Source organism: Neopsephotus bourkii, unplaced genomic scaffold (genome assembly GCF_033783945.1).
Source record: "Neopsephotus bourkii isolate Nb327-2 ecotype Australia unplaced genomic scaffold, CSIRO-AGI_Nbou_v1 NB_716, whole genome shotgun sequence".
In the NCBI taxonomy this organism is placed as follows: Eukaryota; Metazoa; Chordata; class Aves; order Psittaciformes; family Psittacidae; genus Neopsephotus; species Neopsephotus bourkii.
This window is the reverse complement of record NW_026901215.1, coordinates 1,768,511-1,792,680: the sequence shown is the minus strand read 5'-3', so window position 1 is coordinate 1,792,680 and position 24,170 is coordinate 1,768,511. Positions and strand designations below refer to the sequence as shown.

The 24,170-nt window shown below is 40.7% G+C and overlaps 1 protein-coding gene across 21 annotated transcripts in view; it reads right to left on the bottom strand.

The window, feature by feature from the left end:
* ANKHD1 (ankyrin repeat and KH domain containing 1) overlaps positions 1-24,170 on the bottom strand; it is a 102,839-nt gene that overhangs the window by 49,715 nt on the left and 28,954 nt on the right. For all 21 annotated transcript variants that reach the window (XM_061354057.1, XM_061354040.1, XM_061354044.1 and 18 more), the window contains exons 3-10: positions 18,548-18,704; positions 15,663-15,810; positions 14,636-14,783; positions 13,319-13,552; positions 11,664-11,758; positions 8,183-8,420; positions 7,768-7,959; positions 6,217-6,326 (exon numbers count right to left, since the gene is read on the bottom strand). In XM_061354057.1, coding sequence (XP_061210041.1) covers positions 6,217-6,326; positions 7,768-7,959; positions 8,183-8,420; positions 11,664-11,758; positions 13,319-13,552; positions 14,636-14,783; positions 15,663-15,810; positions 18,548-18,704 — 1,322 coding nt within the window. The remainder of the gene's footprint in view (positions 1-6,216; positions 6,327-7,767; positions 7,960-8,182; positions 8,421-11,663; positions 11,759-13,318; positions 13,553-14,635; positions 14,784-15,662; positions 15,811-18,547; positions 18,705-24,170) is intronic.

The window sequence follows — 24,170 nt, the reverse complement described above, 5'->3', positions numbered from 1 at the left end:
ACAAATAAATGTTGTTCTTGGTCATGAAGACCTGGAACATGAACTTAAATGGACTGGATCCATCAGTTGAAGCCTCTGTTTTGCTGGAATTAGGCAAGCAAGCAAAAGGTAAGACCAAGCAATGCAGCTCTCGCTGTTTGAGATTCCTACCACAAGTCATTGGGATTCATGAGGAGAACACAAAGATTACATACAGCATCTTGTTAAATACAAGATGACTTTTTGCTCATTAGTGGCAAAAGAGAGAATTTGATTGTACTTTGCACCATCCAGAAGCTGCAACACAACATCCAAAAGGTGTTAACTACAAAAATTAGCTCCTCATGTGCTACAACCTTTTGCTTTATTTATAGTAGACTGAAGGCCAAGTCTAAAAGAGACCTGGAATCCCTGACCTTTCCTGATGGCTCAAGAAACAGCAGGGAAAAACGTGACAGCTTCTCAGCTCCATCACTGCCACAACACCATAGCTGTTTCCAGCATGGTTCCATTCAAATCCATAGAGCATTGGCTATTTTTGTAGATGTTTACATGCTGCCTTACACACACTGCATCAAACATGAAGTGTGTCATACACATAGAGGAAAGTGAGTTTCTAAGTAAGGAGCTACATCAATGTGACGGATGTTATCAGCTGAAGGCAAAGCCCCCATCCTAGGGAAAGAACCAAGAGGCAGTTTGGCATGACTGTATTTTCATTTTCATTTTATCTGGTTTTGCAGCTGGAGTTCTGTGGATGCCAGAGAGCCAGTTTTAATGTTTAAGGAAAGCCACATGTGGAATTTTAATTAGTACAGAGTGGGGAGAGCTTGACAGTGTAAAATGAGAAGAAACCAAGGATGAAACAGTCCTCAGGGGTTTTCTTCCATCTCTCAAGTTCAGTATAAAAGCACAGACATATTTTCTAGCAGAAAGATAAACTCCATCATGAGATCAACTCTCCTGTGCAGCAGAGTCATGTACAGCTGCAAGGCAGGCCAGATTACGAAGTCCCAATTTAAAACTATTTTCTGTGCTTCCCAGCTGAGAAAAGCTGGCACTTTCTCAATGCCGAAAAAAGAAGAATCTCTCGTTTTCAGCTACACTGGAACAGGCAAAGATGTAACTACCTTGTCAAGAGCAGTCTCACTCTCAAAAAGGCACCTGGAGTCCCTAGTATGTAGCACTTCATCCAGGTCTGGTTCTATATTCAGAGGGAACAGTACCAGGCCTCCAAACAGGCACTTTTAGTTTATAGAAAGGCATACATCTTAAAAGCAGGATATTACCTCTCATTAAGTAGGACCAACACTCTGTGAGCTTTATAATCCTTAACCTCATTCCTGTGGACACATACATGCACCGCACGTGTCTTACATTATACAAGCTTTGAGATAAAGGAAACTGCTAGTAAGGACAAAAGGAAGAAAAAATAAATAAATAAAAGAGAACTCTACAGGAAGAAGAAAAGTCTTTTCTCACCTTTGAGGTTAGAGAAATCCTTGCCATACAAGTAAATAACTCTTATTGAAGTGCTGGTTCTGCTCTCCTGAAGCTATTAAACCATCTAGAAAAATGCTTCTATAAAATTCTATCTCAGGGTTCTAATCTTCAAGTTTTTACTCCTGTTAACTACAAAATCTAAAATAGGTATTTTGACACCATAAAGAACTTCGTAAGCAAGTAAAATTTACATTTGGTCCAGTGGCAGGAGCTCAGCCTAAGACCCTGAAGTCTCCAGTCCTGCAGGCGATAAAGGGATTAGGATGCAACTATGGCACAGATGGGATCACAGTCTGAAGGCTTCAGATGTGCCTCATATTAAGTCATTCATATGCTTGGCAAGAGAGCAAGCTGATTTCAAAATGCATACATTAGCAAGGAAAGGTGTAGGTCTGCCAAGCTAGCTTTGTTACAGGTTCTGACAAGCCAACTTTGTCCCAAAGAAGGGCCCAAGAAGGGCAGCACAAAAGCATCAGAATAACTGGTAACAAGCCAGGCTTCATGAACAATTAGTCACAAAGAGATACAAACTCATCAGGATACCATATGTGATTGAGCAGCTCTGCAGCAGGCAGAACCAGGGCAGTGTGAGCTCTGACACTATTTGTTTCTAGTAGAATTTGTCAATGCAGAGTCTAAAGGAAAAATTAGCCACAAACTAGAGAAAGTTCATCTCTGCCATAATTTTCTTTTAGTTCTTCTGGTTCTTATAAAGCTATGCTTCTTAATGAATCTAACAGAGTTCTCAAGGTCTCCACTGGCTCTTGAACTGAATTACACATTTGATACCTAAGCCAGAATATCAGTCCCTAAAAAGCAAGAGCTCAAATGCTCTCCTTCCAAGGACAGCAGCCTTTTGTGCTGCTATGTGGTGGTAATAATTACAGTTCAGACAAAAACTTTACTGGGACTAAAACAGTTTGTGTTGGACAGGACCTTCAAAGACAGTCTAGTCCACCCACCTGCCTTGGGCACATCCAACCAAACCTTGAGCTTTTCTATTGATGGGCATCCATAACTCCTTTGCGCAACTTGCTGCAGTATCTCGCCATCCTCATCAGAAAACATGTTCAAACTTTAGCTCAAGGTTCTATTTTGAGCTTGAGAAAACCTCAACTGGACATGAGCAACACACAGGAATCTGTTCACTAGAATGAGGTGGGTAACTTCAAAGTTGGAAGATTTCAATAAGCACAGTACAGGAAACCCCCTGACAAGCATCTCCTGCCTCTGCCAATTTGGCTAACCCAACATGGGAGAGACTCCTCTTCACATCTGTAGTCTCAAAGTTTGCACCTCATCTCCCAGTCAGTCTTGACCTCCTGGCAACTGAAGAGAGCCTTGAGAAGCCAAGAAAGATTTGAAGTCTTAGAATAGATCTTATGCTTTCTGAATCATGGAATAAAGGCTCTGAATTGTAAGGAAATGGAAGAACTGATCACAACAGATCCTGACAGCCAGTGTTTACTGTTCCTTTAACCCAAGAACATTTGGGGAAGAAAGAGCAATTTCCTTGATCTGGAATCAGGGAGAAGAAAAATCCTCAAAAACTATGCTCCTTGCCTGCCTGGTCTGGAAGAAGACAGAATATGGAGGTGGCTCACAAACCAATAAAGTAACAGCAGCAAAATGCAGCAGTGGCTAATATCTATGGGTAAATGAAACAGGGCCATGAGACAAGCTTAGGCATGGGATCACTGGTCATCCACACTGCTTATTCCTTTGCAGCCACCCTGGCATAATATTGGCCCTGTCAAAACCAACATGCCATGAGGTCACCAGGGACTGTTCCCAACGGGCAGCATGGAAAATCTGACATCAAGCTACTTTCCACTTATCTGGGAAGCCTCACATGAACCCCTTCAACCCCACATCACAGAGTGTAGGAGTGCCCATTGTATGCTCCTAGTATCATGGGATTAAAATACCACTCTGGTGGGCTGCAACACAGCCCCTGACATCCTTACAGACACACAGGCACAGCCTCAGGCTCAGTAACATACCTAGGCCTAGTGCTAGCACAGCATGGATGCCTTCAGCATGTGCCATTTGTCCCTGCAATCAGAGAACAGCCCTCAGCCCTGCTTTATGTTACTGTTCAAGACATAACCAGTGTTTTCCTCAAAAAGGACGGCTCTACAAGAGCTCCTCAGTGACTGCATGTAAACCTCATGTATGAAGAAGATTTCTGGAAAACAATGAAACATTAGTGGAAACAATCCCAAGAAAGACTGAAGTTGCAGGATGAAAAAAGGAAAGAAAGAAAGAAAGAAATCCAGCTGGACACATACTTTCATTTGCTGTGTCCCAGCATCAGAAAGATAGCAAAATTAAGCAGAGAGATGAAGACAGACCAGGCAGAGGCCTAAGTCCAGATCCGCATTCAATTCACTACTCCACCACAGATTTCCTGGGACAGCTTACTGAAATCATCTAATGTCATTCAATTACCTATGAAAACTGGAAAAATAACCTCTCATGGTACTGCCAAAGAAGGTTTTGCATAGTCCAGCAGCAAGGTCACACGTTTCAAGAACCTTCCCCAGTACAAAGGTAACCGTTCACAGGAGCTCACAGCTCCTAATACAGCAAACCACACAAAGGTTTGAAAGGAAACAACTCCAAGCCTCAGGCACCTGCCCTAAGCATTGCTGCAGTTGCCAGGCGTTTCCCCATTTACTTACAATCAGAATTCTACAAATTTACACGGCAGATCTCCCTTTCATGGGCAATTTTCCTTTGCTTCCCTACAGCATTTTTCTTGAGGGCTCCCCATTTTGATTGGCAGTACAAGAAAATGCAGTCAAATAAAACTACTATAAAGAGGCCCAAGATTTTTCTCTGCAATACTAATCAGAACTAGATGTTAAAGGCCACAAACACTTCTCACCTTTGTGAGAGGAGGGGAAATAATACAAGCGACATGACTAATAACTTGAAGTGATATTTTTGCAGCAACTCTTGACTGTTTTAAATTAAAAGTTTATGCAGGTAATACTTTTTGCTTCATGCTTTGCTCCTCACTAGAAGATACTCCATGACTCTTATCTGTTTATAACAAAGTACTTATTTATTTAAATACCCAACAGAACTCCAAACCCCTATCCTGTCCCTACTCAACTGGCTGATGTTCAGCACCCAACACTGAAGTGAGCAAAGTGCAACACACACCCCCCCTACCAACATCCCCTTCCTCTCTGGTAGGAACATATGAAGCAGACCTTGACTGCAGAAGAATTAATAAGGCCTGAAAGAAGTATAATCATAAAGAAGAGTGAAGTATTATTAATTCACCATTACAGCATTCTTTTATTTGTAGCTGTAAATATAAATGTTTTAATTTTTCAAGTTTAAGACTGAAATTTAAGTACCTTCATTAGGATGCTGGTCTGTCAGGTTCAGTGATAACATTCTTTGACATCCTTATTATTTAAAAGGAATAAACCCCCCTAAAATATCCAACTAAAACCTCAAGACCCTCCCTCCCCCCCCCCAAAAAAAACCCACACAGGCAGAGCGTGGAAAAAGAAAACCAATCCCACCAAAAAAGGCAACAAATAAATAATCTTCCCCGCTTACCTTCAGAACATAAGGCTCCTAAACTGCTTTAGGAGACTAACATATCAATTGGACTTCACTGCTTAAAAGCCTACCTAATAAGCCCTGAATCTCTCTGTAGCTGATGAAGAGGCAGTTTTAGGTCCCCCACCATAGAACATGAAAAACATCAAAACAATTATGGAAACAGCTTAGTTATGATTAAATGTGTTACAGAAAATAAACACTGAAAACAATACACTAAAACTCAGAGCTACAAGAAAGAAAATAGTTCTGGGACAAAGAACAGATCATCTTATGTTGGTCATTTAAAAGGCATTGCTTAGTTTGGCTGTTTTTGTCTTATAGTTTTAAAAAGTTAAGAGACTCACAGCCTCTTAGCTCAGAAACAGTCTTTTAGTTCAGAAACTAACCCTGAAGTAGAGTACTCCTAGCTCCTAATACTAAAACATTTTAAATTCAGAGAAGTGAAGCAAGTTACTCTAATCCACAAGAGTCTGGGAATTAATAAAGTAGCATAATGAATAAAAGCAATGCAGAAATATCTCCTGCTAAACAATAAAACATATGAGTTATACTGAAATAATAGAATCACAGAATGGTTTTGGTTGGGAGGGACCTTAAAGCTCATCAATTCCAACCCCTGTCACGGGCAGGGACCCCTTCCACTAGAGCAGCTTGCTCCAAGCCCCTGTGTCCAACCTGGCCTTGAACACTGCCAGGGATGGGGCAGCCACAGCTTCTCTGGGCACCCTGTGCCAGCGCCTCAGCACCCTCACAGGGAAGAGCTTCTGCCTAAGAGCTCAGCTCAGTCTCCCCTCTGGCAGGTTAAAGCCATTCCCCTTGTCCTGTCCTTACAGGCCTTTGTCAAAAGCCCCTCCTAGTAAAAATTCCACCCAATAAGACAAAAGTAAGAAGGTAATGAACCATCACAAGTACAAGCTGGAGATAAAACTTTTCACTTAATGGATGAAAGATTACCCAATCAGAATTTTTAAATTTTTTTTAGATCAAACAGAATGTTCAGGCTTCTTAAAAAGGTTCTTCTGTGCCTGTTTTTGTACCCATTGTGAATCTCAATTGCTAAAATCATCTTTCTGCTGTACAAGTATGTCAGCTTTGGTGTACAATTTGAAATCAAAGTTCTCTCCCCATCAGAAGCAGCAGAAATCTTACCAGATCAGCACCAGCTTGAAGCAACACATCTGCAACATCAGTATGTCCATTTTCACAGGCATAGGTCAAAGCTGTGTCTCCTGTCGCTGTGGTGGCATGAACATTTGCTCCTAGAAACACAACAGTAGGACATCACTTTATCAAGCATTTGGTATCAGATAAAACACAAAAATCAAGGCACTTCGTCTGTGACCAAGAGCTTCCACAGCCCAAGGGCATTGCTTTCGTAGTAAAAATACTCTGAGGAGAAGCAAAGGCTTGGAAACAGTATGACCAGCAATCGGAGCACCTGTATGCTCAGTTATTCCTACATTCCCTCTATAGCAATGAAGATTCCAGTTGTTACAACACATAAAAGTGGATCCAGACAGTTGTCTAGACTATCCATTTGACAGGAGCTGACTGCCAAGGAAAAACCAGACAAAATGTATGTTAATTAGTATTAATGCTCCAAGACCATATACTTGTACATATTTCACTTCTTCCTTTCTCTTTTAAAAAAACTAAAATAATAAAATAAACTAAATAATAAAATAAACTAAAAATAAAGTAAATTTCTTTTGCTTTAAAACCATTTTGTTGAAATAATTTAACTAGCTTCATACATGCCTCCATATAGCTTTCATGCTATGCCTGGCTCTGGGTGTGTAATGCATTATACTCCATAAAAGCAATGTGATTAGCCATTTTTGTATTCTCAAGGTGTGAGATATTTAGAGACTCCCTATGCCAAACCAAGGCTTCTCAATTCACTCTCCACATTATCAGAAGTGAAGTGCAAGCAGCATTCCCAGCGAGCTGGTGACGTGTCCCAGCCTGGTGTCACTGCAGAGAGACGCAGTTGTCGCTGTCCTTCCATAAACAGCAAGCATTGCTTTCTAGAATTACAAATCCAGACAATTTCATTCTTAGGAAAGAGCATACAAATAAGTAACTTCCATAAGAAGGAAGACTACCAAAATGAAGGTCCCTATCATTTATTTTTTAAGCAGTATTACTACACTTTGGTCTCCCTACCAACTTTCAACTGACAGATGAAAACTGAAGTGTCATTTCCCCCCAGCTCCAGCAAGATTTAACTTTTACTACTGTATTGTGTAGTAGGAAAACTCACTCCTCACATCCAGAAATCCAGCACATTCCAGAGTGTCTAGCACACTATTTCCCAAGGCACAATTCCTAAAGTACTGGTTATTTAGGGAGATTGACTGCAGGTAACGAGGCTCAGTCAAAGCAGAAGCAACATATAAAACCAGGCATTATCTGTACTAACATTTTGTCCTAAATGCAGTTAGCTAGAAACAATGCTCCTAATGGATATATGGATGGTTCTAGACATGCGACACAATCCAGGGCTCTGTGAGGCACTTTCCTCTGTTAACAGCATCACACAATATTGATGTGTATCATATGCTTTTTCCTTCTTGCTAAAGTATCTGAGAATATAGTTTCCTGTTACAACAGTGACACAAAACCCAGGTATCTTCTAAACCACAGAGAACATTGAGTCTGTAGTATCTGTGGGAGAGGTCATTTGCATTGTACACATACCTGCTGCCAGCAAGTATTTCACCAATTCAAGATGACCCTCTTGAGCAGCTTCCATCAAAGGTGTTGAGCAACCGAGTTCTATATCAGCTCCTGCTTTAATAAGGAAGTCAGCTACTTCAGAAAACCCTCCACAGCATGCCAGAGTAAGAGCTGTTTCCTGCGTTTCTTCTGTCTGTGCATTTATATTTGCCCCTAGGAAACAAAATAGCTGTTATTTTAACTGACCAGACACAGGTTAAGAAGGTGAATGCCCATCGTCTCCACTATTTGAGTGTTTTACCTTTGCTCTGTAGTTACAGCAATGAGCAGTGACAGCCTCATGCTTCATCAGAGGAATTTGCACCTAATACTTAGTGGCAAATGGTCAGCACTACATCCTTAGTAAGCAACGCTCAAGAAGCAGCAGTGCTCTCACCTTGTGCAAGCAGCAAGGCAACCATCTCTTCATGGCCTTCCCGGGCAGCTTCCATTAGAGGAGTATAACCTTCATCATTAACTTCCTCCAGGTTAGCTCCCCTCTCAATCAGGAGAGCTGCTAACTCCACGTGCCCACCACAGGCAGCCAAAGTGAGTGGAGACTCAAATGAATCTGCAGGCATGTTCACTTGAGCACCACTGTCCAAAAGCAAGCGTGCCACTTCCACGTGCCCATCCTACAGAACAGGAACATCAAAGTCAGAAACATTCAAAGTCACTTGATGCTGAAGTTGCAGCCGCTATCATACTAGGTCTAAAAATGATCCTAAAAAGACAGGGTCTTTTAATTGATGATGGTTCCGTTTATGACATAGTTATGGTAATGCTTGAATTAAAGTGACATTCAGTTTTCCACCTATAGCTAAGGTTCAAATGCAAGAGGAAAAAAAAAGAATGTAGATCTATGGTGGGTTTTTGGTTCTGTATGCTTTCCTTTCTTGGGGAAGTAGGGAAAGAATTATGGGACAAGGCTTTCTTCAATATCCAGCACAATCCCTGGGACACAGAAGTAACAGAAACAGCAAACAAGTACCGTAAGTAATAAACCCACTTCATGACTAAACACCAAAACAAACACTGGAACAAATATTTTCTTTTTCTCTGTAGTTGATTAATGGCTTCTACACACAAAAAAAGAAAATACTCCAACTGGCAACTTCTAGATGCTGGGAAAGACCTGCAGAGGAACTGAAGTGGGTTCAATGAGGTAGGTAACAGGAGGAGGGTAAACTCAAATTTTAAAAGAGACTGGAAAGTGGCATGGGGTGAAACAATCTTTGTCATAGAGGAAAGAGAATGAGGATGGCCAAAGCAATCTGTCTGAGCCCCTACCAATCAAAGCATATAAATACAGCTCTCAGCTTCAAAGGAGACTACCACTAAACTCCTCAAAGCACCTGAGATAGACCTAGTAGCAAAAATCCACGGTTTACCTCAGGTGTGCTCTGTAGAGACTCAATACTTCTCAAATGGGGAAAAACTAAAGAAATTTTGACATTAAGAAAGAAGAAACACTCCTATGGGTTCTCCCTCCCACATAACTTCAGATACTGGGGTCCAAACTTGTTGAACAAATTGGAGAAGAGTTCTGGGAAAACTGAAACCAACTGCAAACTACTAATGAAGGGGGAAGTTTCAAGCCATGCAAAAAGTGCTCAGTGAGATACAGAAGGTCTGAGAGTCTAATCAGAGGACACTTTGGAATACACAATAGGATAACTTATGGATGAAAAGGGAATTCCCAAGTGAAAGACTTCAATCAAAGCCTGCTCTGTATCTCTCAGTGGAGAGAAAACTACTTGCTGCTTTGCATACTGCAAGTGCATTACATGCATCAACTTGGTCACTTCATTTGCCATCCAAAGAAATATGGGGTTCATGCAGGAGTAAACTGTCAGCCAGCTTTGATTTAGAGCCCCGTGTCCTGACACAGTCGTTCTCCTAGGATTTGGTAGATCAGATGGATTAATTCTTCAGACTAGCCCCAATGCACATTGACAGATGTTACTAGAGTACTAAGGAACACTTCTTCCTGAGGAAGACAAAAAGGGCTAATTTCAGTAGAAAATAGCAGTTGTTTTTAAGATGTGTCCTTTGAAAAAAATCTAAATGAAGTTGGGGAATACTAAAAGGGAAAAAATACATTAGAAGACCTCTCTGCCCAAGGTTCAAGACAGAGCTGTTGAGGCTAGGGCACTGCTACCGAGGGGTAATTTATAAAGTTATAACGCTAATAATTCCACTAATTCCCAAAATTACAGAGCTTCCTATGTATTAAGAACCACAACCTCAAGTGAACTACCAGTTCCCCATTCTGATCTCATCAGAAGTGCCAGCCAGTAACTCAAACAGCTAACACAAACAGGTATATCAAACACACGACTCCTGCCAGCACTTGTCTTACATTGACCATGAAGCAGGTAATAACCAGAGACTGACAGCAATCAAGTCTACAATAAAAGACAGGCTGCTGTTTTCTGAGAATCTGGCTAAAAGCCAACAACCACCTCATCTAACTAAAGGCATTTTCTAGGTGTGGCACTCTACCTTGCCCAAAACATACTAAAACTCAAAGGCACTTATAATTGGTGATCAGACACCAGACATGTCAGCTCCCTCTGCAGCATTCACTAGCTGGAAAACAGTGAAGACCAACTGGGAAGAGTCCCCATGATTTGATGGAACAGTTCCCTTCTGCAAGGGAACAGCCAAAAGGTAACAAGGAACACATTCCATCATTCAACTTAAGAGTTTGGAACTGAAAGGATCAGTTTCTTTTCAGTTGTTTTTAAAGGTCAACAGACACTGTAACGCAAACTAGTCTGAAACACACAAGAGCTAAAAATGTGCAGGCAACCCACACAGCTTTATCTTCCCCAAGCAAGACACTTCACAGCCTTCAATTCAGCCCCCTGCTCAGACTGCATCACTATGACAGAACATTGAGCTACAGTTTTGCTGCAATGTCCTTTAGGAGACAGCATTCTCAATTGCTTACTGGCACTAGGGTCCCATGCAGGGAACACTATTCAAGGACACTGTCACCATCTCACTGTCAGAAGACTTCAACACAGTTAGAGACGGTATAATCTGACCTTGGTCACTTGCATCATCACCTCACAAGTGCACTGAAGGAACACTTGATCCTCCAGGTCTCGGAAAACTGGAGGAACATTGCAGGCTGCCTTCTAAGGATTACAGGCTACTGGGAGCAAATTAAGGTCCCTTTTCTTTATTCAAAGAACTTCTGCTTGAAAGACAGATAAAAGATCACCTAAGGTCTGGACAAAAATATTGCATGTATGTTTTGACATAACAGCACATTCTTTATTAAGATGAAGCGCCTGGAAAAGTAAATTTTCCTCAATGGCTGCTTTGAAATTAGATGAGTTGTCCAAGAACTAAGAACTAACCTACTTTTGACTTACTGTTTTATTTCAGAATAAAAACCTCACAGCAGCATTTACAGAAGCCTAGAAGAGAGCAAACCATCCCTACATGCAAAACACTTCCTGCAGCAGTGCAGGAACAATGTAATGCATCAGTCATTCAGCTCAGTGTAGTTCTGGAAGTACATACCATGATGATCTGAGAACTTTTATAAAGGCAAAGATGGAAGTGACTCCTGCAGCACAATAGAAACAGTGACTTGGGCTCAACCTGCTGCACTGCACTGCCGATTAGTTATCCCTACACTTTACAAAGAGAGTATATAGAACACATCACCCCCCCAAAACTTAGATTCATTTTTCCTTATAACCAATTAGTTACCTGCAATAACTATAGTAAATGCTTCGTACTATCACAAGTAACACATGTTCACAGCAGAACCAACCCAGCTTGTTAACAAGGGCTCACTTTATCATCTCCTTTATTCCTGCCATTGAAAAAAAGAGAGCAGCAAAATAAAGGCTGTTTACCATGCAGGCCTCCATCAGTGCTGTGTGCATCTCATCTGTTTTATGTTCTTGATCAGCTCCAGCTTCAAGCAAAAAACGAACCATATCTAAATGGCCTTCAAATGAAACAGAGCAAAATAAATAAGCATTTAGTATCATAAACTTTTAGTAGCACAGACAATACATTTTATGAAATTATTTTGATTGTCACAGTTTGCTATTACAGGTTTTACAAGTTACCGTTTGCAAAGCTGTTCTTTTTAAAGTACTCTAAAAAGTACCAGAGCAAAACAGATAGCAAGACTTTAGTCTTTCCCACAGATAATTGCCCAACTCTGAGATGAAGACAGACCTCTCCAATTCAAGTTCACACAAGAGGTACCTTCCCTTGTAACTTCAAGTTGTAAAAGAGTACTTATTCCTTATTCAGCTGTAGAGTGACATGTCATTTAAGTGTTCCAAGGCAGCACATAATTGAGGGCATTATCTTTTAGAGAGGTCCATGCAGATCTGAACTTAACTTTAAGCTTTTTAATCACAGCATCTACATATTCCCAAGAACCAGGACACACACATTATGTCATATTATGTTATCTAACACTATTTTTAGAAGCTTCTACTGAACTTTACCAGTACTTGTTTTCAACTCTATTATAGCTTCTGTCCTTTTAGAATCTGTCCCTTACACCAAGTTGTACATTTTATCCTCTCAATGCGCACCCTCCTCCAAGACAAGACTTACATTTTATACTAACTGAGCTACCTTGTTTTCCTATCAATCACCTTGCCAAAGATAATACAGGAAATCTCTAGTCAATGAGTATCTTACATTACATGCATTAAGTTCTGGGTCACAAGGGACAAGAATGCCCCTCCAAAATGTCTAGGAGAACTATTACTGAAATGTCTATGTAAGGACCTACTATATGCTGCAGGAAACCCATGACAAATCCAGATGAGTCTTCACTAGTTATACTACTATGTACCAATTCTAACCACAGAGGCAATACCTGATAATAATCTGTATCCTTAAAGCTTTGATTAGGAGGAAAACAACTGTTGGAAATTTTATAGTGGCTTTTGGAAGAAAAAACAACAAAACAAAAAGCACACTGGATTACCACTGCACTAAGTTACTTTTTATAGAAGCTTTACATAGCAATATAAATCAGAAGGCTGTGAAAGCTCAAAATGTGTAACAATTCATAGATAATCCTCTAAAATTACACTAAAGAAACAATATCCAGTAATAACATCAGCATTGTCACCACATCAGGTATTCAAGGAACATTTGTTCCAACTTCCCATTTTCCTAACAGCTAACAGAGATGTTTTCAGAACTTGCAACACAGCTGGTGAAGGGAATTTAAATGAAACAAGGGAATGCTGTAGTGGGGGAATAAAAGAATAGTGGTGTGTCAAAGCACAGGTTTGGACCTATCACAAGTTGGAGCCTATCACAAGTTTCCATATGTGACATATCAAATACCCGTCCACCACAAGTAGACAGGCTTAATACTGCTACACGATGGATGAGCATTTGCTGAGTTTACAACCAAAATCCAGTATTCCAAAGCTCTTCAGAAAGTATTCAAATTACAGCTGGAAGCTTTAGTTAGATAAATCCTAGCAAATAAATATAACAAAAAAACACAAAACAAGGCAAAAGACAATACCTTTATAGCATGCAAGTGTAAGTGCACTTTCTTTGAACTCATTGGAGTGAGTGTTGATTCCTGCACCATATTCCAGCAATACTCTTGCAACCTCAACATGACCTGCACTGGCCGCTTCCATTAAGGGGGTATGGCCATTCTCATTGTGGTCTTCTATATTAGCACCGGCTTTCAACAGCACCTTCACTATGTCAACAAAGCCCCCGGCACAAGCGTAAGTGAGAGCTGTGTTCCCTGCAGAGAAGAAGTAGTTTACATGAAAGCCCTTTCAACCACTCACAGGAAAAGAGATTTAACAGCACTGAACAAAAACAAGTACATGGCTGGCAGCAGTTTTTTACCTCACAGGAATGCTACTCCAGCCAGTGATTTCAGGCTGGATAGAAAAACCCCAACACAACTACAATGTGAAAGAGTTTCAATGCTAAGCCAGTATTATAAATCAGGATTCTTTTTCTTTATTATATTTCCTACTTCAGCACACACAGAGAGATCAAATACACACACACACACACACACACACACACACACACACACACACACACACAGAGACCAAGATCAGTGAATAATTTTCACACTCACTGTAGTTGGGGGGATTAAGGTTTTTTTGCCTAGGACTATGCTGTAATTCCTTGAAAAACTTTCCCTGGCTGATGAAAATAAACTTCTAACTTAAAACTCGGGTACTGTAAGTGACAGACAATCACATATGGCTCATGTTTTACATGCTACAGTCAGTTTTAAGGTAAGTTCTGCTTAATACAGCTAAACATCAGGATAAAAAGAAGATTTCATAGTTCAGACACCTGGCTTTTTAAAATCGGAATAAAGTTTAAATTCTATCTTGATATCAGCAAAACCCAGCTGCAGGTTACTGCTCTCAGCAAGGTCAGTTAAGCTGTGGTCAAGCATCAGCAATGTAGAAAATAGTCAATGCTCACAGAATTGTTCCTCTTTTGTTAAAAAGCAACAGACTGAAATAACAGGTTATGACCAGATGTGTCCCAAGGGAGTCTTACTGGGTCATTTGGATTATACAGACGAGAGAAAACAAACTTCATGTGTTTTTCCAGTCATCTAATGCCACTGTGGTTTTCACAGGAACAGTCCTTTCCATTACAGTTTATATTAAAAACAATCTTTAACAACAGCCAGGTAAGACTCCAAACACATCTGCTATGATCCGGTCTATTTCTTAATAGTTCCCTTTCATGTTTCGTTGTGAATGAAATTGAGGGAAAACAACAGATGCTCAAAACAGCTGCACATCTTATGTGTCAGTCTTACTAGTTCTTGGTGCTCCTGCTTCCCAGTTACCTGTTGAAGACTGTGCGTTGACATCTGCACAATGAACAAGGAGCAGCTTAACAATGTCCACGTAGCCTCCACTGGCAGCTGCCATTAAGGGAGTTATGTCTCCTTTGTTCCCTCGATCTTCAACGTTTGCATGCATCGCTAGTAGCACCTAGGGGGAAAAAAAAAATCATTTTAATGAATAAATTGCAGCACCAACATTTTGCTTCTGTGTGAGAACGATTCCCCAGCAGGCAGCCTGGACATCCCCTTGCAGCAATGTCCCCAGTGGTGAGGCATGATGGCACTCCCAGGACATTTATAATTGCTACCTACACTGTCCTCTGCTTCAGGAAATGCTTGGTTTTTAAATTTGTTCCTATCTGCTAAAATCAACATGAGGTTACGGTGCAGCACTGACATTTTCAAAAGTCACAGGGAAATTCACTAACCAGAATGATAGCAGAGAAACTGCAAACTTGCATTAGCGACCAGAGCACACATCAGGGTCAGGCTTACAGTTATCCCCCTGTGCTCTTGCTCGACACCAGAACATGCAGCTGGCCACTTTCTGAGAATTATCACCTGAGCTCTGCCCTTTAATACACAAGTATAAAAGCCAAACATGCACAGAAATTAATTCACTGTTGATACAGATGTGATTAAAAAAAAAAGAACTGAGTGACTGAGACATGAGTTTTTAGAAGAGAATCACTTGTAGTGTTTGATTTTGGTGCTATTTTAGATCCTCTTGCACTGTCTGCTTGGCAGAACAGCTTGACTGCATCTAGAACAATACCAGAAAGGTAGATGTATCACAAAACACGACACATTCTTCACACATGTCCCTTAATCCTAAAGGCATATATGAGAGCAATTTCCATTAAAAAGACAAACAGTAACGGGAAACCCACAATAAGCTGTATTAACCGATACTCTGATTAGATCATAAAATATATTACACTCTGAATAGCTAAAACGTTTACCTACCAAAGAAGCCCCTTGGACAACGCTTCACAAAGGTTTAGTGGTGATTATATTTGTTACTTACTTGTGCCAATTCATAATATCCTGCTGAACAGGCCAAGCAAAGGAGACTCTCTCCTTCTTCAGTATGCTCATTCACACTTCTTCCTTCATCCAACAGCTTCCGGACAGCATTGACATCCCCATCCGAGCAGGCTTCTGCCAAACTGCGACTGGAAGATCATTACACAAAATGAGCTCAACGTGAACTGCAATAGATGGGTGGCTTCACTATGCAAGGGTGAAGTCTTTAAGACTCATGACTTGGCATTAAGCCTTACCAGAAAATAATACCTTACAGATTTAAGTATATACACACATTATCTCTGTTTCACCCATGGAAATAAAGATCTTATGTCTAAATGCGCTCCTGTCCTCATCAGTTGTTAGCTCACGTAAGCTCTCATATACACTAGATGGAGAGAATACTGCTCAAAAGTTAATCTGTGGTGTTTGCAAGGTACAGCAGTAAGCCTCCCTGATGTTATCACACATGAGCAGCATGCCAGATGCACAGAGGCTACAAGGACACCAGATTACTGACTACAGACACCAGGCAAAGTTCTAGCAGAGGGGAAAAAAAAAAAAAGTGAACAGCCTATTATCAAAGACCACTAACACTGAACACTGCAACAACACAAACTGCTGACCCCTGTCTCTCCTGTAGTGGGACTATTTCCTTCTCTGTAGTAGCCCAAAGCTTTCTTCTTTTCATTGAAAACACCAGTTTCTTAATTTAAGCAGTCATTCCAAAGAAAAATCCTTACCTTACCTAATGACATCTTAAAAGAGGAGTATTAAAGAAGTTTACTGTTTCCTTTCATGCACTGTTAAAAGCATATTACAGTTTTCAGATAGATGAAATAAGCCAATTGAACTACATATTTTTAAACAGCAACAATACAGTCCTACATGGAACACTACTTTAAAGAAGCCTGCATGGAACAGTCCTTAAAATGCTTCAAGAGGTAATTACAAACTAAAAGTTTGATGGAAAAGACAAGACAAACCCTGAGTTCTTGGCATCTAAAAGCTCAGAAGTCTGAAATCTCTACTTCAACCACCATTAATCTCTGAAATAGAGAATAACTATTTTCTCTGACAGGTAGGATGGCTCACTAACCAAACCTGGAAACAAGGTGAGCTGAGCTTCAATTCATTTCAAACCAAGTTAACTGTCCTTTAGATCTTTGTCTATACTAAAACCAAAGTCTAACAGCAAAGACAACTGTTAAAGCACTGCTAAACACAAGTGTTACAAACCACAGCAAGTCATGCTCAGCATCAACTCAATTATGCTTCTCCAACAGAGAAAATATGTGCAAGGAATGCCTGTCCTCAGCCACCAGGAACTAATCCACAGGTAATGACCTGGTGAGAGGAAGGGGCAGTTAAGCCAGAGCCTTCTGTTCTAAACAGTACTGGACTGGATGTGATGCACTCCTATCAAGCTATTTAATCTGCAATACATGGAAGCTTGTTTCCTAAAATAAAAACTAGCAGTGAGTCAGGTCCAAACACCTTAGACTTCTGCTTTTTTTTCTGTAAAAGACGAAGTTCACTCAAATTCACTGACAATGCAGAAAATATTAATTCCTCAGGAAAGCATGCAAGTTTCAACTGGTCAAAAACTGTAATGGTTGATCTGTGTTAAACGCCTCTTTTAAAAAGAACTTATTTGTCATATACTCCAAAACAAATTAAACTGTGCCAGCAGCTGACAGGTAATAGCTGAGGTCTGACCTGAAGAGAACACCCACTTATCACCTACATTTGCACTGTAATCACTAAGTGAAGTTTATTATTTGGCTACATAGGCCATATAGTGAAGCAATGGGATCCCTCTGAAATCCTGCAGGACACTGTCAGACCTGTCCCTTCCCTAGGACAGCTCTGTGCTCATGGTACAAGCAGCTCTCCTGCAGCCCAACATGTAACTAGCATTTACAGCTCAGGTTCATGTTCAGCTGGGAGAAGAGGGAAGGGATTCATACACTTTTGCACACATACAGTCTAGCCTTTGGAAACAGGAGCCACCCAGCCCCATAACCTGTGGGACAAATCCTGAAACACATGAATCATTCTCAGAAAATGACCTTGAGACACTTCCTATAATACAGAACTGCTGTGAAACCAAATGTGCCCCAGGAAACAGACTCATCTTGTCCTACTTGACTCAGGCACTTCCAGAGGTCTCCCAGTTTGCTCTCTGCTCAGGTTCCCTTTGAGATATTTCCAAGACATTTTGCAGAAGTGACAGGAATGGCACTGGGCTGCTTAAGATGTTTAGGAACTATGTGCATCACTTGTCAGAGTAGAAAATATTTCAGGACCCTAAAGATGCTTTGAAATTACTAACGTAGAAGAAAGCTTTTGATGACATAGGACAAATCTTCAGTTCTGTCACCATGGGAGTTAAATGCCGTCCTCAATAATTCTCAGCTAGAAAAAGTTATCAGATTGTAATAGAGTTTTAATTTCCCCTTAAATTCCTGAGCAAGATCCCAAGGCAAATCACTGCCCTGTAAGTATGAGTAGTTTCTTCCAACTTTAATACAATGAGCTAGATTCCTTAGTTTCCACCAAAGTATGCTGAGGCAGTAATGAGAAAACTATCACCAACACTTCTACAGCTAAGAATTTAACCTGGTTTTGAAACAGAAATCAACTGTCTGGTACATCGAGCAGCAGGTTAGAAAATAACATTATTTTGTGCCTGTCTCTTACACTTTGATGCCAATAGACGGATGTGACAGTAGTAACACCTTCAGATTCATAAACTATTTCTGCTAGTAGTAGAGCAGATTAATTGCCAAATATCAACAATATAATTAACTTAATTTGAACTTAAAAATACACACTTATATTCTATAAATGGGAAACTGGGAGTGGGAAAGGATCAGTACGTACTTGTCCACTTGTCCTGCATTGTGATTGTTCTCTGCTCTCATCCGCGTCAATGCAGCAGCAGCTTCATCCAGTGCACAGCTGACAGAGGACGTCAGTCTCCGGAGAACCTCGGGATCTGCGAAGGCTTTGCCATCGGCAGTGGACAATTTACCAATCCCTTCAGTGCACGTTCGTTCATCAGTCGGGTTAGTATGGGAGTCACACAAAAGAAATGCAAAGACACTATTTTAGATTTCAGCCACATGCACTATTAGTTAAAAATCATTTGAAACATGCCAGAAAAAAAAAAAAAAATCAGATATTTAAAAGTAAGTAATCTTTGCCTGAGACCTGAACATTTAATCAACTTTAATCAAGCGGGAAGAAAACTGTTTTTCAGCTGGCAGCTTCATTACCTATCCCAAATTCCCAATTCAGACCTGGGGTTGGAGGCATTTCAGAGGAGTAAGGATAAATCCAGGGGTCAAGCTCAAAAAAATGTAAGTTTGGGCAACAGGTAGTATTCCATAGGCTTGGTTTGATATTTTCTGAATGGGATGAGTTTTCCAATGTAAAATGATTCAATCTAGTCCCCCTTCCCTGCCCAACTTCACCCAAAATGAAGCAGACTTGGCTCTAATAGAACTTTTTTTTTTTTAAGAGTAGGAAAAAAACCTAAAGAAGTTATTACCTTCAAGTCCCAATAAATTAACACTCTAAACTGTACAGCTCTGGCTGTAGAAGAACAGAACTCATGAAACAGAACTTCACGTATTTTCAGTGTACTTGAAATCAACATCCCCTCCATGCTAACATCACACAGGAGAAATGCTTGGGCTCAAGGAACTCGTTCTAAAAGTTTGTCTTATAAAAACAGCTGGTTTGCTGCAAGAACAGCACCATTATAAGGTCTTTATCCTTCTCATTTACGTGGCTGATATAAAGCGATGGTACACCTGCGCAGCTCTACTCCATGTAGTTCAACACAGCCTATGGTACATTTGCACGCAGTTGCCTCTGCAGTGCAGGCAGGACTTGTATTTGCATATACAAGTGTGCAAACAGTGTAAAGAAATGCACTGATGAATAGTACAACACCGCCCCCCCCATAGTATCAATCACATGCTACAACAAGATGTTAGTTACTGGTTTACAGATCAGCTGCCTTCACCATACAGAACCAGTAGCTTTTCAATTCCTTCCCTATTCAACAGGGTCAAATTAGACATAAACCTCAGGAAACAGCAAATCTTCTATTTCGTATGTGCATCTCTCTGCAAGACTGACTCACACCACATCTCCCTGTACCCAACTTGCAATTATTACAGATTAAATACTGAAACCATACTTTGAAAGTTTCACACATCACCTTCAGTCAATGTCCATTCCCAGTTTGAGAGCAGTCATTTGGCTTCTCATTAATGTAAGAATCAGTACCTTCACCATGAAAGCAATTCTGGCACACTGCTACACTGCCCTACATCCCTGCTGCAGTGCTTACACCTGTCTGCCACCAAGGTGCACATCTATGATGGGGTGCATCTTAGGTCATCTGAAACGAAGCACGGGCCATTCCACATGTCACTGTTTCTGAATCAAGATATCCAATTTACAACATCAGAATGAAGGACAGAATATATTTACACTTGGTGAATATATTTTAAACATTCCAGTATGTTTTATTGCACGCTGACTGCTCACACTGAAATCCTTGAGAAACTACATGTTGGGCAGTGCTCTTTATATACAGAAGTTAGAAAAATACTGAGAATTCATTCTAGGATAGCCATCTTCCTAAGATTCACATGCTTTTAAAAACTTTAAAGTGTTAACAGATGTAGTTCACATTAAACTAAAGAGCAGTGGAGTCACAAGAGAATGTTCACTTGCTGTTAACTTAAACCAGTTAAAGAACTGGTTAAGTCAGAGCACAGACTGAACTACACCATCAGGATATTTTGGGGTAAGCCATTTTGCCTTTAAAACTAAATTCTTTATTAAAGCAGTTGAAGTTTATTTAAGTTCTTCTTCCCATCTTTATTAATTTCAGCGTGCCGTAAGAGGCTGGTGAGCCCTTGAAGAATTCCCACAATATTCACAGGCACTGACGACATCCTATGCAATAACCAGGACCACAAGTGCAGGGGGATCTCCAGGAGCTTGTAATCTGAGGATGCACTAGGAGTTGCACTGGAATCTGACTACATTTGATTGCCAATGTTACTTGTATAGTGACAGAAACCCTGTTTAGGAGTAGCTGATTCTACTTTGCTTTTCAAAACTACTCACTTTCACATCCATTTCATATCATACAAGTCCTCTCCTGACACACACAGGTAGGTACTCAGTATCTTTTTACCATAGTTTCTTTTACCTCACCTTTTGCAGCATTCATTAGAAAGATGGACTTGGAACAGAAATGCTATTTCCAAGTTCTTCAAAATTCTCACTCCTGACATTTAACAGAAAGGATTATTTCCAAAAGATAGATGTGGAGGCAAATCAGAACAAATCATGGTGACACACACTGGTCAGGTTTTCAAAGGCCTGATCAATTCTCATTCAGATTCAACTTGCTCCTTAGCCCACCTTCAGCAATCAGTAACAGGAGAAAAATACAATTACAGGACCAACTACAGAGAGCAGATACATACACTGTCCATGGGCTTCAACTGTAGCTCAGTTGACTGTCACTGAACTTCTTGCTAATATTCACAACACTGAAACACAGCAGGGCTGGGTTATTCAAGCTGACTAAATGGTACATACGCTGAGTTTACAGATCTAATTTCTGTGCTCCTGACAGTCCCCTTTTTACCAGGGCAGAATAAGGTACCTAAGTGATCCGTCTTACAGCTAGCCACAGGGTAACAGGAAGATTTCTCCTTTCCAGCAATACAACTCGCTAAAGGCTCCACAACAGCACCTTCCAAAGTTTTTTAACCTCAACCAGTGTCACCCAGTAACATTTTGGGTTATATTTGGCTCATGTTGCTCTTCATTACCTTGCTGATTAAAAAACCATCTCTCTGAAAGCACTGCCATTCCCTGGGAAGCAGGGCTCAGAATCTGCACAACCACTACTGTGCTTCAGAGTTAACTGCCCTGCCTCGTTCCTTGATGTCCACTACCTGACTAATTCCTCCTGTACAGCACAGTCAGCTTGCCTGAGCAGCCTGCAGCTTGGTAGCTTCCTCGGCAGAGGATTTATCACCTTATAAAACCACACAGATAACTTTCTCAAGCAGAGTATCTGCAAAGAAAGAAGTCTTCCCCTTGGACAGTACCAAAAGAGGTTAAGCTCAAAGTACCTTACGCTCCTAGTATCACAGTATGCTAGAGATTGGAAGGGACCTCAAAAGATCATGTAGTCCAATCCCCCTGCCGGAGCAGGAACACCTAGATAAGGTTACACTGACAGCAGAAAGGGTCAGCTTAACTCCTATGTAAGCCTTTGCCATCTTCCAAATCACAGTAAATGAAAGAATTCTGCAGTAGTTCTGCTGGCTTCATATGACACCAGGAGCTGACACCGGTGGCAGACAGAAAGCATTCATTACCATGCAAAAGGAACAATGTGCCTAACTTCAGATCAGAAAGGATGGATCAGACAATCCATGGCAGTGGTACTATTTAAAATCCTGGCACGTCTGAAACACCCTCAAGATGGCAAAAAGCTTGTAAAAACAGACAAATTTTGACTGGGGAAGGAGAGGAGGAAGGTGGCAAATTCCAGACCCCTGGAGAGGAAACCTGCTGGGGAGAGAGAAAAACAACATCTCTTTATGGCAACCACAGGCAGAGAATAAACATTCTCATTGTGTAATGGTGACTATTTAGACCGCGACTAAACTTTGCAGAAGTTGTTGACAGTATTTCATGTGTCACCATCACAGCCCCACACATACTTCCAGAGCAGCCGAGTTTTCTTCTACCAATCAGATTCCCTACAGCAAACCCTCACACCCAAAAAATGACATTTTCAATGCTATCTGAAAATCCACGTCAAAACATCTGCTAAGCACTTTCTGGCAAAAGCAGAAATATCATTTTATTCTCCTGTCTTATATGTCATGGTCTTAACCTCAAAATGTACCTTTCTTGATAAATCTCCACTCCTAAAAATAACAGGATCTCACCCACTTGAGCAATATCCACAATTGACAGGGGATGTCAGAAAACACTGAAAGGCCACCACATCCATGCCATTGAAGAGGGTTATCCTCAATCCCAGCTTTTAATTTTTCACTTGCTTGACACTTCAAACTCTTAAAACTTGTATTTGCATTAACACATAGTTCAGTGTAGCTGTCAGCCCAGCAGCCAGAATCTTGATGACAACTGTAGCAGTGAGATTCTCTTTTCCAGAATCAAAAGCCAGGAAGTACTTCTCCAGTTCCAATTAGATCTTACTGTTACTTACTGATGACAAGGGCTCCTTCTGGGGATCACCTGCTTTTACATCAGTGGGCTCAGGTATCTCAAAATCTGAAAGCTGATGTCCTATCCTTCAGCACAAACATGTATTCTTGTTTAACCAGACAATACTCATTAACATTTACATTTCAGCCGAGAGCTTTCCCATTAGATTTCAATCCAGTCTCTCTGTACTTCCATACCAGATTACCTGCTTGGGTAATTCACAACATCAGTCAGCAACTTCCACTTGTACTAAAGCTTGGAAGCCCCATAAGCAAACTCAACAATGAGAAAACAGCTCAACACAGACTCCCAGATGGTTCTAGCAGAATCCCAATACCCCCAAATAGTTTGCCACTTCATATAATTTCTCTACACAAACCCAATCCTCCCATTTCCTTTGTTTTCAGAATGCATAAATGGCTATTTGACAGATATGGAATACCACACATTTTAACTTAAAATGCAAGAAGAAAAGATTGATTCAAACCTTGTTACAGAGTTTTGTTACCATACGAGAGTTCAAATAGGAAAGAATAACAGCAGACAAGTTATCCATATAACTATCTCCACCTTATTAAAATTCCTGACCATAACAGACTTTGCTACAGCAGAACTCTCAATTTCTCTACCGGTCTGACTTTTTTCCAGCTCTCACCAGGCATTCATTTTCTCCCATTGTATAAAAATTGAGTCACCTTTCTTAAAGCTGAAAGAACATGAGGGCTTATGTGCTGATCTAACATTTAGCCACTGCCAGAAAAACTGTGCTCCTCTCCCTAGGTTTCCCAACCCCACCACTGCACTCACATTGCAAAAACAAGAGGGAGATTTCTACCAGCATAACAAGATGGGTTCAACCAGCAAAAAGCCTTTCCAGCCAGCACCAGAACTAGCAAGAGGAGAGAACTGTGCAGTGATGAACAGAAGATTCCTGCCTCATGGTGACAGCAAATAGCCTCTAAATCACCTCAACCCCCTCACACACCTTCCCCCTGGGCCTCTAATCCAGGATATCCACATTTTCACATCTCCTAAGCAAAGAGCTGTTTAAAGAAACCCAACCTTTCAAATTTTCAAGACTTTTTTTCTATTAAATCTCTAGCAAAGAAAGAGTTGCCTTCTGAGGTGACAAGCTCCCAGACACAATCCTCAACACTGCTGATTCCTTACAGGAACCAGGACCTTCAGTCACATTCATCACATACGTGCATAAAGTCATGCT